The 16351-nt window shown below is 39.7% G+C and overlaps 2 protein-coding genes across 9 annotated transcripts; one reads left to right on the top strand and one right to left on the bottom strand.

The window, feature by feature from the left end:
- Positions 1-1147: 1147 nt before the first annotated feature.
- LOC128011450 (uncharacterized) lies at positions 1148-8365 on the bottom strand. Of its 2 annotated transcripts, XR_008182561.1 has the most exons (3): positions 8133-8365; positions 1484-8010; positions 1148-1361 (listed from the first exon to the last, which is right to left on the bottom strand). XR_008182561.1 is itself a non-coding variant. In XM_052593877.1 (2 exons), exon 2 carries the CDS (start codon positions 7808-7810, stop codon positions 1805-1807), a length of 6006 nt encoding a protein of 2001 aa, XP_052449837.1. In that variant the 5' UTR covers positions 7811-8010; positions 8133-8365; the 3' UTR covers positions 1148-1804. The 2 variants fall into 2 exon arrangements, 1 of the variants encoding a protein (XP_052449837.1); XM_052593877.1 differs by having other exon boundaries at positions 1148-8010.
- Positions 8366-8382: 17 nt separating this feature from the next.
- On the top strand, positions 8383-16207 carry lemd1 (LEM domain containing 1). Of its 7 annotated transcripts, XM_052593886.1 has the most exons (11): positions 8383-8437; positions 8525-8598; positions 11124-11229; positions 11325-11483; positions 11777-11838; positions 13101-13169; positions 13421-13522; positions 13663-13758; positions 13834-13920; positions 15298-15362; positions 15490-16207. In XM_052593886.1, the coding sequence occupies exons 1-11, from the start codon at positions 8398-8400 to the stop codon at positions 15758-15760; spliced, it is 1131 nt and encodes a 376-aa protein (XP_052449846.1). In that variant the 5' UTR covers positions 8383-8397; the 3' UTR covers positions 15761-16207. The 7 variants fall into 7 exon arrangements, with proteins under 7 accessions (XP_052449846.1, XP_052449848.1, XP_052449847.1 ...); XM_052593888.1 differs by lacking the exon at positions 8383-8437 and having other exon boundaries at positions 8551-8635; XM_052593887.1 differs by lacking the exons at positions 8383-8437; positions 8525-8598 and adding an exon at positions 8599-8716.
- Positions 16208-16351: the final 144 nt, after the last annotated feature.

The following is a 16351-nucleotide window of genomic DNA, read 5'->3' as shown; positions in this document are numbered from 1 at the left end:
AACCAAAATGCAGTCCGGAGCAAGCATGGAATTGAAAACCGAAAGTGTGTGAGGAATAAAAAAAATTATTTGCAGTTTGTTGAGAGGTAGTTTTGATACAGGCCTTTGCCTTTTATCTGTAAAAGTAAAATATATATTCTATTATTCAAATGTTCCCCTTTCCATTAGGAGAAACTCTAGGATGCCATTACATGAATGTATGTCGTTTCTGAACTTTGTTCTTATGTGGATCTTTGGAATTCTTATCATAGCAATGAATGGTAAAATAATTTTATATGACCAATAAACCGGGGACTTCACCATACCAGAGGTCCTTTTCAAGATTGACATGAAATGGATTGTGATATTTTTTTCTTTCCTATTATGACATATATTTGAGTGATACAGCTACTGGAACAAACAAAAATGCTGTACGGGAGTTGATTTTATCCATTAGATCAGTGAATTTTCATGATTAGATCATTGTCTAATGAGTGCTGCATTGATGATGTAAAAATACCAACCCAGGCCAACCCAGAAGTAGAATCACCCTGATTTCTGTGAAAAAAATGTTCCATTGGCTTTTGAATTACTGCAGAAAATAAGCTCTGTTAAAACGTAAAAAAAGCGTTTATGATTCTTACAAGTTTTGTTCATCATATCTTCCCAAATTAACAATACATTTAGGTTTTTAAACAAGCTATGCTAAGGTCACATGACATTAACACCACCAGCATTAATATTCTGACAACTGACAACAAGTAAAAGCTTATATTTTATATAATTTAAAAGGTATTTTATGCTATAAAATGTTAAAATATTGTGAGCTTGTGTAAAAAAAAAAAAAAAAAAGAACCCGATGGAAAGCTTGTTCCAGGTTTTGGCCAATAAAAACATCTCCAAAATATCCCTGCAGCACTCTGTGATCTCATGTGAGCCACATGTTGTTGTTTATGTTTAAAGATTATGAGTGCACATGAATAAAAAACACTGCGATATATAAAAAAATAACTAATAATTTAAATAATAAATATTTTTTTTTCATTAACGAAAGCTTAGACAATGACCTTTTTTATTGAGCTTTATGCTAATGTAATGTACACATGCTAAAATAAAGAAAAAAGTAAAAAAAAAAAGAGTAAAATATTTATGTACATACACACACACACACACACACAATGATACAATAATAATAATCATAATTCAATATATAAAATAACTTATATAATTTATATTCAATAATTTCAAATCAGTAATTTAATTTAATGTAGCCTACTTGTGGCAGGCCCCCCGTAGAAGAATGAGACTTTTACTGATGGTTTTATGATGTTTAATCCTTCTTTTTGAACTATAAACCATACACCATATCACCAACGTAAGAGCTGAAATGCATACAAAACATGTGACCGATTAGCTAACATTGTTCACATACTGCTGTCTTACATTGATGCAAAAACGAACACATTATCAAGCAAAATGATCATATCTCATATTATTTAAATACCTTTTGCCTCTTTGGAGGGGCTGCAAATATGAATTTAATGTTCATCACTGCTCCGTGTTGAAGTTACTACCGTATTTGGGCTAACAAGCTGTATACTGAAACTGCGCTAACCAGGGTGCGCGCGCTTCCAAAGGAAGAGGGAATGCGTGTAACTTAAAACCGGAAGTCAACCATTTCACTATATAAATTTCAAAATAAAAGACTTTTCTATAACAAAATATACTAATGGTTATTTACACTCCCACCAAAATTATGAATGATTTGTTATATCAAGATAACAACAACGAAGAATTTTCAACAGGAATAACCATTTCTCGTATCTCATGAACATTCTAATATCAGAATTAGCTTTTGCACAGGACGCTCTACACTAGTGAGCTTATTACTGCGTTGACCTTTGTTGTTCAGTCTCCTGTCTCCAAAGGAGATTTTCACTCTTCGCACGAGTCCGTCCTTGCTGCTAATGGTCTCCAGGACTCTGGCGAGTCTCCATTCACCTCTGGGTGACAGTTCGTCAATGTCCAACACAATGTCACCTTCTCTTAGATTTCTTTTTGGTGAGTGCCAGCGCTGTCTGGCAATAATGTTTTGCAGATACTCACGCCTCCATCTGCACCAGAACTGCTCAGTCAAAAACTGCACACGACGCCATCTCTTTGCTCCATAGAGGTCCTCTTTTGAGAAGACACCAGGTGGGGGCAGTGTTGTGCTGGATTTCATGTGGAGCAGATGGTTAGGGGTAAGCGGCTCCAAGCTGTCAGGGCTGTTAAGATTGTCTACAGTCAGTGGGCGACTGTTTACTATGGCCATAGCTTCATAAAATAAAGTCCTTAGTGAAGCATCATTTAATCTACCATGTGCAAGTGACAGAGTAGTATTCAAAACACTTCTGACAGTCCTTATCTGGCGTTCCCACACTCCACCTGCGTGACTGGAGTGAGGTGCGTTCATCACAAAGTCGCACTGCTTTTGGGACAGATAAGTACTCAGTCTTTGAGTGTCCAGTTCACTTAGGGCAGTTTTAAACTCATTCTTTGCGCCAACAAAGTTTGTTCCCTGATCACACTGGATTTGTCGAATTTCACCTCTGATAGAAATGAAACACCTTAGTGCATTAATGAATGTGTCAGTGGATAGGTCTTCTAACAGCTCGATGTGAATGGCGCGAGAGCAAAAACAAGTGAACAAAAGTCCATACCTTTTATGTTGTTTTCGGCCTTCTGTAGTTACAAAAGGGCCGAAACAGTCCATACCGCAATATGTGAAGGGTGGAGAGGGCTCCAAGCGTTCTGCTGGCAGGTCGCTCATTCTCTGACCCTCCGGAGCCTTGCGAAGTCTACGACAAATGATACACTGGCGGATGAAAGAAGAAACGGTTCTGCTCATCCCGGGGATCCAGTAGCCGCTGGATCTGATTTCGTTTGTGGTGAAGCCTTTTCCTTGGTGTTTTACTTTGTCGTGACAGTGAGCTATTATGAGTTTAGTCACGTGATGTTCTTTTGGAATCACGATAGGGTGTTTGAAAGAGTCTTTGCTAGATGAAAGTCTCCCTCCGACCTTGATGAGACCATCCGTGTCCCTGAAAATGTCTAAGTGGAACAGTTTGTTGTGGTGTGGGAGCTGATTGCCTTTGTTTAATAGCTTTATCTCCTTTCCATACGTGTATTTTTGTACATCCTGAATGATGACATGTACTGCACTTTCTTGTTCACTCACTGTAGCCGGCGCATCTGATTTAACTTTCTTGGCCCTTCTTATGAGACGTGCTACAGCTTTGACTGCTTTGGACCATGACGAGAACTTGGACAAACGTTCTGCAAGGCTGTATGTCTCTGTAACATTGGTTAACATTGCCTGTGTTTTTCTGACTTCTGGATCACCAAGAGACAATTCTAGCTCTAAACTTTGTGGTGTGGGCAGGTCTCTCTCCCAGAGAAAGGAGGGGCCTGTGAACCAGTTAGACGAGAGAAGCTCAGTGACGGATTTACCCCTAGATGCACTATCGGCTGGATTCTCTTCAGATGGCACGTAAAACCATTGCTGAGGGTTTGTACTTTGGCGAATCTTTTGGACCCTATTCGCTACAAAAGTGTGGAAACGCCGTACCTCATTGTTTACATATCCCAAAACTACTCTTGAATCAGTCCAGAAATACTCTTTGATTTGAGCATAGCAGAGTTCATCTCTCAACATGTTACTAACTGAGACTGAAACTACAGCTGCAGTTAGCTCGAGTCTGGGGATTGTAGTTAGCTTGGTAGGAGAAACACGGGCTTTGGCTATTACTAATGAACAGTGGATCTCCTCTTTAACGTTTTTGGCTCTTAAATAGGTGCATTGTCCATAACCACTCGTACTCGCATCAGAAAAGTGGTGCAACTCTATTTCTTTAAGTTCTCCGAAACTAGCAGGAAAGTAACAGCGAGTTATGTTTACCTTGTCTAAGTTGGCAAAGTCACGTTGCCAGCTCTCCCACCTTGGCCTCAGTGCTTCTGGCAGAGAGTCGTCCCAGTTGATACCTTGATGACACATTTCCTGCAAGATCCTTTTTCCATGAAGCACGAATGGCGCCAGGAAGCCAAGGGGGTCGTAGATGGATGCAACAGTAGATAAAATACCTCGACGTGTTGCTGGTTGGTCCTTTAAAGTGTTATCAAATCTGAAACAGTCTCTTTCAACGTTCCATTTGATGCCTAAGGCCCTTTCTTGTGGCATGTCTTTGAATGTCAAGTCCTTTATTTTTATCTCTATTGCACGTTCAGATGGTGGGATGCTTTGTAGAACAGCAGGGCTGTTTGAGATAAATTTGTGTAGACGGAGCCCTCCTTGCTTGCATATCTCTGTGGCCTCTTGTGCGAGCTGTATTGCCTTTTCAACTGTATCTGTGCTTGTGACTCCATCGTCCACATAAAAGTCCCTTTCCATGAACTCAGATCCTGCAGGGTGTGTGTGACAGTGTTCTTTAGCCAAATACCTTAAACCATAATTTGCGCACCCTGGAGATGATGTCGCACCGAAAAGATGTACCTTCATCCTGTATACCTGTGGCTGAGTCTCTGTGTTGCCGTTTTTCCACCACAGAAAACTCAGGTAATCTCTGTCGCAACTCTGAACGTGAAACTGGTGAAACATCTTCTCTATATCGCACATTAAAGCAACAGGATGTTGTCTGAACCGAAGGAGGATGCCGGTTAGATTGTTAATCAGGTCTGGCCCTTGGAGAAGATAATCATTTAGACTTGTACCATTGTGTTTGGCTGAACAATCGAACACAACACGTAGTTTATTGGGCTTTTTGGGGTGATAAATCCCGTGATGGGGAATGTACCATCGCTCACCTTGTTTTCCTTCATTGTGTACTTCTTCGACATCATTCCTTTCGGTCATGTCTTTCATGTAAGCTATATAGTCTCTTTTATAACTTTCATCTTTGTTGAACTTTCGCTTTAAGTGTTCGAGTCGGATTTCAGCAAGCTTTCGGTTGTTGGGCAAGTGTGGCCTTTGTCTGAAAGGAAGAGGCATCTCATAGTGTCCTTGTTCGTTTTTCCTTATTCCTCCCTTGAGTTTGTCCAAAAAGATGAGATCCTCTTGTGAGACTGTGTTGTCACTTGCCGTTGTGTCCTTAAAATCTGACTCTAGCACATTAATCACGTCCATGGGAGTTACAATGGGTAATTCCTTTATTGTGATTCGATGACACAAACTTAACTGAGTTTCATTGAGCTCTGGTGCGGAGCCTCCAACGATACTCCACCCTAGGTCCGTGCGGATAGCATATGGCTCCTCACCTTCTCCTAGTAGAACTTGTCTTGGAGCTAAAGTTCTGGGACAGTTAAATCCTATAAGGAGTCCAACATCACAACTCAGAAGAGGTGGTATCTTATCAGCAATTTCTGTCAGGTGGGGCCATTGCTTTGCTGTGTCACTAGTGGGTATGTTGTCATAGTTAACTGGGATAAAATCTTTGGTATATGAGGGGGGTAGGTCGATGCAAATGTCTGAGTCATAACCCCTCACACGCATTCCAGTTACTCTGTGACTCTTAACAATAGAGTGAACACCCAGCATGGTAGTTAGCTTTAACTTTACGGGGTGCGTGTCCGCTCGTAGCTGTTTGCTTAATTCTTCACAGACAAATGTGCTGTCACTCTGTGTGTCTAGTAGTGCGTAAACTAATTGCTCTTTGGACGGGCTCTGAACCGTAGACACCCACACAGGAACAATCATGGATGTGCTACTTGACTGACCCACCTTAGATATGTTGAGAGCTGTGACTGCCGCAGTCTCATTTGGAGTGCTTGGAGTGGTGTTTCCATAGCTTTGAGACCTTTCATATGCCTTGTAATTGTCATTGTGCAGACAAGTGGGATGCCTTCCTTCGCAAATGTCACAAGTGTGACGATGGCGACAATCTTTGACATTATGACCCACCTTTAAGCATCCATAGCACAGTTTATTGTCCTTAACATATGTGCGTTTCTCTTCTAAGGGATGATCTAAAAAGTTAGAGCATTTTGACAGCTGATGGGTTTCATCTTTGCAAAACATGCAGGGTACCTTTACCTTTGTATAACTTGTCCTTGCCTTGTTGTTTTGTACCGTGGCTTGCGTTGTGAAGACTTGTGTGGATCTGTTTGGTTTTGAGTCTTTTGTGGACCTTTTCTCGTTAGATGCGTTGCATGAGTGTAGAGCATATGACGAAGTGATCGGGTTGCATGCGATCTCCGCTTCGACTGCCACAAATTGTGCAAAGTCTTTAAAAGAGGGAAAATCCTTGCCGTCCATAAGTGTAACTGTGACATGTCGATTCCAGCGGGCTGCCAGCCAGTCAGGAACTTTCTGTAGTAACTTTTGATTTTCCTCACAGTCACTTAGTATTTCTAGGCCTTTTACGTATGGTGTGGCTTGGAGACATGCATTTAAAAAGTCTGAAAATGTTCTTAATCCTTCAGCGTCTTTCGAGCTTATTTTAGGCCATTTTGACAGTTTGTCTCTGAAAGCTCTCTGGACGATAAAGGGCGGTCCATAACGTTGGTCAAGTTTTTGCCATGCGTCCTTGTATGCCTCTTCATCGCTGCGAAAGAATGTGCCCTCAAGACAATTTTTAGCTGGGCCTGTGACATACCTTTTAAGCAAGTGCAGCTTATCAGCAGGTGAGATGTCTTTGCAGTCGACAAGTGAAGAGAATGAAGCCTTCCATTCAATGTAGTTAATTGGATCTCCGCTGAACACTGTAAGCATTGGCACTGGGATTCTGTTTATAGCTATACTGTTTTGAATTGCTTGGGCCAACTGAGAAATGTCTGTGAGAGGCGTTTGAGTTACAATTTGAGGGTTTGGGTTGTTCACCGTGTGACTTGACATATGGATAGACACATTGTTTTGTGGCATTAACGGAGGTAAGCCACTAGAGGGAGCTGGCGCTTCATGAACAGATTGGTGGTCAACAGAGAAAGGAATATTGTTTGGTTGTATTTGCTGACTGTCCACGTCCATGTTCATTTCTCTGTCGTAGATCTCAAGTTTTGCGCGAGCAGCTTGCATTTCCTTTTCTGCCTTTAAACGCTCAAGTTCGGATTCTATATCTTTCATTTTTTTTCTTTGTTTAATTTCCTCCTGCACAATCTTATATTCTGCTTCCTTTACAGCTAACTCCGCCGCTGCATCAATCCTTTTGACTGCGATGCTTGAAGTGTCAGACTGCTTACTGACGCTAGACTGAGAAGCGGTGCCGTAGATGGAGTGGGCATACTGATGTGACAGTAGCTGATGAAGGCGCTGCCTTTCTCTACTTACATCGAAATCACCGTCTATTGCTGTTATACGTTCATTAAGTATTTTCATAATGTCCTTAGTTACTGCTTCACAAGAGTCCATTTTGCGTCTTGTTTCAGAGGATGGCATAGTACGCTCCCTTATTTCACTGTACACCTTCATCATGTCATTCAAACCCTTTTCAATATCATCGGCCATTACACACAACTCGTGCTCTGATAAGTCAGTTTTTAAGCTTTCTCTGGATGTTCTGATTAGCCCTTTCCATTGTTCGTAGAGACTCATCAACTTTCTGTCCTTTTTCATCATTTCGTCTTTTTGGTAGGCTAGCATTTTCTCCGTTAGCACACTAGGCCGCTCTGAACGCCTGGGTAACGATAACTCGGTCGCAGCCTCCATTTTAAGAAGTTCGGCTAAATGTTTTTCTTTACGTTCAATATCTTCCTTCAATTCCTGTCTTGACATGCTCTCTACATCTCCTTGATGTAATAAAACTCTCATTTCATTGATTTCAGTTTGTAGCTTACGTGTTTGCTCTTCGATACCGTCCATTTTCCGTGTCGTTGTAGCTTACTGACTGTGCAATTACCGTTGTTCTTTACGTAGCACGTGCCGTTCGATGTAGCTCGCTGAGGAGAAGCTCTTACTGTGGCAGGCCCCCCGTAGAAGAATGAGACTTTTACTGATGGTTTTATGATGTTTAATCCTTCTTTTTGAACTATAAACCATACACCATATCACCAACGTAAGAGCTGAAATGCATACAAAACATGTGACCGATTAGCTAACATTGTTCACATACTGCTGTCTTACATTGATGCAAAAACGAACACATTATCAAGCAAAATGATCATATCTCATATTATTTAAATACCTTTTGCCTCTTTGGAGGGGCTGCAAATATGAATTTAATGTTCATCACTGCTCCGTGTTGAAGTTACTACCGTATTTGGGCTAACAAGCTGTATACTGAAACTGCGCTAACCAGGGTGCGCGCGCTTCCAAAGGAAGAGGGAATGCGTGTAACTTAAAACCGGAAGTCAACCATTTCACTATATAAATTTCAAAATAAAAGACTTTTCTATAACAAAATATACTAATGGTTATTTACACTACTTATTTTTTGGCATGCAGTATGTATGAAGTCCAGTGAAAAGAAGGATGAAGTGCAGTCAGCAGGTAATTATCACTTTTACATATACATTTGAAATCAATTGTATTGTTAAAATACATAAACACTGACAATAAAAATATATTTTTTTGCAGTTCAAATTTCATTGAAGAAATGGCGGGAAAACACCCAACCCGTGACGTTGTCACTAATCACCAGAGGACGTCGCGTGAGTCTCACCGCGTGGACGTAGAAATACTATTCAGGTAAAGCGGCCTCATTAAGGTTTGTTTAAAGCACTATGTTGTTCTTTGTCCCAGGTAAATTTCACACCAGCTTCTAACAAGGTGAGTTAGTAAATGTAATCGAGTTTATAAATTAATTCACACATTAAACACTCGTTTTCTCGCTAAAACATTAACTTAAGTTACATGACCAGACACACTAACGTAGATTTATATTAAACACATGCAGCCTACATGAGTTATTCACCTTAAATATGACTTAATATCCGCGTATATAGTTTCCCGTGTCTTCTCTGCTGATTTAAACTTGGAAATTGTTGTCTGTGGTATTTTCCACGGCCACATGAATGAACCGAAAGGCGTTTCTGTGAACATATAGAGAGACAGACCCCTGTGAACAGCTGTTGGTGCTGCCGACACGGCTGTGGGACACTCAAAACCGAGCGAGCTTACTAACATTACTTAGACAGTCTTCTGGAAAACAAAGCCGACGTTTCGTTCACCGAGCATCGGAAATCATTTTCCTCAGGCCCTGTGTTTTCAGATGCATTAGTTTCCCACACCTGACAACATGCCAGTGTTTGTGGAAGACCCCGCTCTTTTCTCTAAAGAGAGGCTCAAGTCGGAGCTCATGGCGCATAATGTGGATCTGCCCCCACCGGAGAGCAAGAAACACGCTTATGTGGAGCTTTATCTCAAACACGTGAGGACAAACACCACGGATTTCTCTAGCGATGAAGAGGAGGATCATCTCGGTGGCAGCGTGAGTTAAAGAAAGACGCCGGTGTAGCAGCTGTAGAGGTCACGTTATTAAACGTGATTCCCGGAGACTGTCTTTCTGTGATTGACGGGTTTTCACGTCTTGCAGACTGATTCTGAAGGATTCCCCAAAAATCTTTCCATATCCGCCCTTGTCTGTCCAACAGCTTGACACAAGGTGGCGTGATTGAAATAGATTTGATTTATGCTGTGAATATTCATACCCATATGTTCTTTGCTTTCAAGCTGTTGAGAGGTTTGTGGGTTATTGCCTGTCAGCTCCCAACTGCAGTGGAATACAGATAAAGCACGCATGCTTCTCAAAACATCAAAGACTGCTCTGTCAAAATGGGGATATTTTTTCTTCCTTGAGAGTGAAACATGATTTCTTAGTTGTGAAATAAAGCTCCAGCTGTCTCACACACACTCGCTGGAAGTGTGTGAGACCACTGCAGGTGTGTGTGTGTGTGTGGGTCAGGGGGCCCTGAATGGGGGCTGGGGAATCTGGGTCAGAGCCATCTTAGACTTGGGTGTCAAATTCTCAGTTTATGATTAGACGTGTTTAATGTGCGATGACCAAAGTGGTGTTGCACTGGAAAGTAGCAGGTCTTTGCCAGATTCAGGAGTTGGCCATTTCTATTTTATATTTTGCATTAAAGCTAGTACTTTTGAATCTATATCTAGTATTAATAACTAAAGCACTAAAATCACACAAAAAAAAAAAAATCTAAAACTGGAATGAAAATAAATTGTATAAACTATAAAATTACTAACATTTATAAATGAAAAGGTAAACCAAAAATACTATAATAGTGTAAAAACAATACTAAGAATACATCTTTTTTTTTTTTTAAATGTAATGTGCATATATATTATACATATATAGATTGTTTTTAAGTTTCTGATTTATGTGACTCAGTTATGCGTCAGTGTATGTAAATGTTTGGCTTAACTTGGCTAACAGTCGGCTTATTTAGGCTCATTATCTGATAGTAGCATTCTAGTTCATTCCAAACTGCTGTCTAGTGTTGTTTTTTTATTTTGTTAGAAAAATGATGGATAATATTGGAGGCTCAAGGCAGGATCAGTGAAGTCTATTAGCAAATGAGACTATTAGGTTTTCTGCAATTAGTTTTATAGTTGGAGTGGTCTGCCGCCTGTAAGTTTGAAGAACAAAGTCCTAAAGGGATTTTTGACTAAATGTAACGATGAAATGGCTCAGATAAATGCCATCTGTTCTGAGCCATTAGCACTGCTGAGTATTTTTACATAATGCAGACCTCAAATATTTGTCCAGCATCATTCTTTCTTTTTTTTTTTTTTTAAGTTGTTCTATACTTTTTCTCAATTTGTCACAATTGTGTTGACTTTGCATCCGGACTCAAACTTTATTTAATCGCTATCTTTTTATTTTGTACAAAGAGTTTTTGCTCAATTCTGCTAAAAAGTGAAGAAGTTTCTTCAGCCTGAGGTTGGTTGGGAAACTGCAACAGCAGCTAATATTGGATGTGACCCCTTTTTCAGAACGTGTCGGTGCAAGATGCGAAGGCGAAAAAAGCCTCAAAACAAGAGTCTGTTGAGGATTGCATGAGCCGAGGTTCACCCTTTGGCAAGCTAGTGTCAGCGTATGTTTATTAGATTATGCTAAAATGTGCTGATTCCTCACTCCAGCATGATGAATCGCTATAATTTCACTGCCTCGACAGGATTTGTTTATTAAATTGTTCGTTGTGTGTATTCCACTGTACAGGCCGAAAAGGAAGAGAAAGCAAAAATGGTAGACCTGGGCTTACTGACTGATGATCAGCTAAAAGCCAAACTGCTCCAGTATGGAGTCAAAGCTGGACCCATTGTAGGTTAGTCTGTTTGAGTTAAATTCATTTCCTTCCAAAACTGAAAATGCAATAAATGTAACATGTTCTTATGGTGTCTGTGTGTATGTTTTGAGCAGCTTCTACTAGAGCTTTATATGAAAAGAAGCTGAAAAGGCTGATGGATTCTTCAGCACAGGCCTCACAGCACAGGGTCAATGGCACGAGGGATGCAGGCCTCTACTCAGACAATGAGGAAGAGGACGGGAGGGAGGAAGACGAGGACAAGGAGTCCTCCGGTAAGGAGCATCATCGACTCCTGAAAAGTCTTGGGGTTGCCTGAATGACTGAGCCATTAAAAACAAAACCATGAATGATTAGGCTTGTTTGAGTTCACCTGACCCCAATTAGAACGGTTTACAGCCTCATATAGGATGTGCAAGTAAAGAAGTGGATGTAAAATGATCTAAACTAACTTCTGAAGAGTGGATGTCTTGTGGTCATCACTAAGTTATAGTTATTGTCTGTTTCATATAAAGGCTGTATATTACTGTTGTTGCTGGTTATACATGTGTTTTACATGTTTCTTTAGAGTCAGAGCAGCTTCGGTCTGATACGATGGCCCGGACTGAGACCAGCAAAACGGCAAGCAGAGTAAGTGGCTTTACATGCACCTCAACCCCTCCACCCCCCCCCCCTAGATTTAAACATGATTCATCCATTATCTCCACTGCCTGTTCTGCAATGAGTGTATGTTGATCATTAACATGAGCAGAAGTTGTTGCTTGTAAAGAGGTCAAACAACCAGCTGTCTGTCAGTTTTGTTGTGTAACTTATATAAATTATGTATGTGGGACGGACACTTTTGATGCATCATAGAAGCTCTTGATGGTAACTCAAGCTGATTTGGTGGTATAATGAGTTTAAAGCTGAAGTGTGTAATTGTAGTGCCTCTAGCATCACAAAATGCTGTGATAAATAATGACAAACAAGATAATCCTGCCCTAAAGAGCCAATGCTGCTGTGTTGGCCTGCTCAGGATACATCAAGGTTCCTAATCTTAAATTCCGTTCTATAATATGAGGATATAAATCTTAAAATGGCATGAAATTGAAAATCAAAATATCTATGTTATAAATGCATGTTATGGATAGTCCATCCATGCACATTGTGGTGACCGTGTATTGACACAAACCATTTTAATACACAGTGAATAAAACATGTCTTGATTATTTTACATTGCTGATTAGCAGTGTGAAGTCCTCATTAAATGTGTGCTGCGGTCTGTTTAATTAAGCAAAAGATTTTAACATTTGAGAGAGTTTCTTAATTATTTTTTTGAGGTTATGTAAGTTTGTTCTGAATGGACAGTATTGCTATTAGTGCAGATCTCTAAAGGGCCTTAAAAAGCCTTAATTTTGACTTGACAAATCCTGCCGATAGCCTTTAAACAAACTGAGCAGTTGGTGCTGTGCATCTATAGCCACCTAAGTAGAAAAGTCATTAAATTGCTTTTTTGTCATTATTGTTAAGAAAATACCTTTAGCTAAATAAATGTCAATTTTGAGCCATTTTCCTTTGATTTCCTCTTTGCAGGTATTTTGTATGGGCTTTATTCAATTTCTGCAGCTTGCATCTAACCTAATTGCACCCACACACCAAAGTGAGGCAAGCTCTACGAGCAGAACAGTGTTTAGCACTGCAGAGCCTCATTGTTTCAACCTACAGAGACGCCCTATAAGAAGTTGTTTCTGCTTATTAAGCTGGGCAGGAGAAAGTATTTAACATATAAAAATTTATGTTGCAGTTTAATGTCTCTGTTATTCAGTAGGATGAACAATGGTACCACTCTGTGGTTAAAATTGATATGACATTAAATTGCGATGAATGTCATACTGCAATTTTTACATCCACAGACAGGGACGGTCAGTCAGAGCAGAGATTTTTACCCACGCTGCTTTCTCCCCTCAGCTGGATTCATAAATGTACAGTATGAACATTTCCTTTTGGCACAGGGATGCAGGGGATAAAGAAGTCAACAGCACTGTAATTCTGTTTCTTCCACAGATTGTTTTGTGGTGTGAACAATTTTGAATATTTTGCACTTTTCGGTTTTTAGAAAACATTGGATTCCATTTCACTGAAGGATTGTGGGCTTTTGTTGCAGCAACTGATTGACTATTCAAGATATCGTAATGCTTTTCAGTTCTGCTTATTCAGTTTAGTTCACTTGCAGGGAAAGATTCAGCACAAGTCTTCAGATGCCACCCAGAATGAATCTTTGAGTCAAAGCGGGTCCCCGTACAGATCCTTCAGCATCACTCAGATGGTGGAAGAGGGGAGTGTGTGTGTTTGTGTGTGTGTGTGTGTGTGTAAACTGAGAATCTCAATCATTTTAGGATGATATTCAGTGGTAACTGTAAGTTATGTGAGCCTTGGGTGTTTATTATTGCTGTGGGATTGTATTTTTGTCAACAGATTGAGACCAGATTCAGTCCTCAGTCAAAACAAACAGAGATTGAGAGGCGATCTGGTTCGAGAAGCAAGCAGACGGTGGACAGCAGGGTCCTGCGGGTTTGTGTCTACAGATATGTTTGCTTTAATAGCATCCTTCAACAAATCTAACAAAAGCTCTGGTTTTCTCATCAGGACTTCATGAGACTGGATAAAGACACCATGACTGGCAGATCTCTTTGTTTAACATCTCCATCATCCCATCAGAAACTAACAGTCACAGTAACTGCTTTTTCCCCCTCAGCCTTCCTCTTCTCTCCTCAGGGTCTGCCTCTTCGTTTGTCCTCACTCTTTCGGTGGATGTTTAATTCAGCAGACATGCTGCATTGCCAGACATCTAATGGGCTTTCACACTCCCTCTGTCCTTTGGGAAATACTTCTGAGTTCTCTTTAGTTTCTTCCTTTTCTCCCTTTATTGCACTGGCTTTTCAGATGAAAGAGCTGTACTCACAGTGAAATGTTCAAAGGAAAATGTCAGGAAAATGCATCTTTTTAATTTGAGAGAGATGGGTTTTTTTGTATTCCTCTCTTCCTTATTTTATGTAAAAAGGTAGTGTAAAGTTTAATCACAGCATTGATGTTTGGTAGATCAGACAGAGAAAAGTTCTATCAAAGGCCTGGCTTTCTTGTTTCTGACTCGTGTTTCTTAGATGTTAATGCTGTGCACATGAATGCAGATCACATGATGCTTAAGCCCTGTACGGCTGAGCTGCACTGTTACACTTCTTCTTGTGCCATATTTCAATCCAGAAGCATTAGGAAAAAGTTTCCTAAATGTACCGATCGTTGTGATAATTATATTGTGTTAGCATGATTAGCATGTTTGGTGGTTGTAGGAAATACACTTTAAAATATGGTCTCGGAAGAAGTTGTTTAATTAGGATTTCAGTAAGTTGGCTTTTTTAAGCAACTAATAATATAAATATAGAAATGTGTAAATGTTTTCAAAACATATACCGTACTATATATATATATATATATATATACATAAACGCAATACACATACATATGATGTAAACAAAAACTTTTATTTTGGATGTGATTAATCGTTTTACACCCCTCTATCTATCTATAATATAATGTAACTTATAACTTGAGATTCTGATGAAATACTTTATTGTCATGAAAATATAATTCTCAGATAACATTAGTATACATCATTTAAATGTTTAGGGTCAGTAAGACTTTGTTTTGGAAAAAGTAACTCTTTCAAGACCAATTAAATTGATTAAAAGTGATGGTAAAGACATTTACAGAAGATTTTCTTTTTACTAATCAAAAAAAAAAAAAAACTATCAGGGTATAATCAGCATATTAGTATGATTTCTAAAGGAGCATGTGACATTCAACTTTAAATGTATCTTATCACTCATGGACTGTGATTTGTGCTTTCCACATGACTTCCAAATCTGCTTTTCATGAGCCTGGGCTTCATCTCTATATTTTTTCACTCCATCCTCCCTCAATTATTATTATTATTTTTTTTTTTTTGGTGGTGTCTGTTTGACTCTAAATTCTCTTCCTTGTTTTTTGTTGACCACGCATTTAAAGTATATTTTCTTATTCCGTCTGTTTTAATTGGTTTCTTCTGGCCATTAGGAACCTGTGACGGATGTTCTTTCAGAGATGTTTCCTGACACTGCCAGAACCCCCACTGGCATCTAGTGAGTAACACCTGTCATACTTTACTCCCAGCTAAATACTACATTGTTCACAAACTATGGACTTGCATGCCTAAATTTCAATACACCATTGTAAATTAGTTGTAAGTACGTCTTGTTCTGCCTGCAGTGCTACAAAGAGGCGGCCTATAAAGGGAGCAGCGGGCCGCCCTGTGCAGTTTAAATACCCTGAAATGCCACTACTGAGTCCCACTTCACTGGAGAGGCAGGAGATTCAGCAGCGTCTGGTGCCTCTGTGGGTTCAGATCGTGGTCTTCCTCCTGGTTGTCTGCATGCTGTACCTCATCTATGCATCCATGGAGGAGCCGCTCTCCAATACTTTCACTGATCTACTTGAAGATCTGCAAGAAGCTGCTCTCATATTCACCTCAGAGGACTAATCCACCACTGACTCTACAGCTTAGGTGTGCAACACGGATGCTAAAGAAGGTTCATTCAAATTTACCTCAGGCCAAGAGTCCTTCAGACGATTATCTTTTTAAACCGGTATCAGAGGAAACCGTGTGATTGGACTGAATGAAACCCAAAGAGAGCTACATCAGAACACCTGCATTCACTTGCTTTCAATGATCATATAGGATGTTAAACTTGAATTGATGAGATATGTTGTTGGCTGATCCTGTGCATGGTGTTTTCTCTGATAGATCTTTTACCATAGATGTGTATTTTATACAGTTTATTTGAGATTTGAACTCCCACAGAAACAATCACATTCTTCTCCTACAGTCTTATACAGTTGGACTAATGAGTCATGGGATATCTTGCAGTTTTTAATGTTTACTTTTTGTTTGTTTTATTTAAAGTAAATAAAAATTGTTCTCCTGTGATTGTTCTGTCTTAATGAAGATACACTTGCAAATTAATTTATTAACACCAGGAGGGTCTCTAGATGCCAAATTTGTGTAAATACTTCAATATTTAATGATTGATAATTTTGTTAAATATCTGTTGCTGATTATTCAAACCCCCAG

The sequence above is a fragment of the Carassius gibelio genome, chromosome B23, assembly GCF_023724105.1.
Source record: "Carassius gibelio isolate Cgi1373 ecotype wild population from Czech Republic chromosome B23, carGib1.2-hapl.c, whole genome shotgun sequence".
Taxonomy (NCBI): domain Eukaryota; kingdom Metazoa; phylum Chordata; class Actinopteri; order Cypriniformes; family Cyprinidae; genus Carassius; species Carassius gibelio.
Note: the sequence above shows the minus strand (reverse complement) of the source record. Positions and strands in the feature narration are given on the sequence as shown.

Bases quoted from the DNA above. Each gene is read 5' to 3' on its own strand.
- lemd1 (XM_052593883.1), top strand. From the start codon at position 9,186: ATGCCAGTGTTTGTGGAAGACCCCGCTCTTTTCTCTAAAGAGAGGCTC. The intron at 11,484-11,776 runs GTAAGGAGCATC...ATGTTTCTTTAG, and splicing joins CGAGGACAAGGAGTCCTCCG to AGTCAGAGCAGCTTCGGTCT. The intron at 13,523-13,662 runs GGGAGTGTGTGT...TTTTGTCAACAG, and splicing joins TCACTCAGATGGTGGAAGAG to ATTGAGACCAGATTCAGTCC.
- LOC128011450 (XM_052593877.1), bottom strand. From the start codon at position 7,810: ATGGACGGTATCGAAGAGCAAACACGTAAGCTACAAACTGAAATCAAT.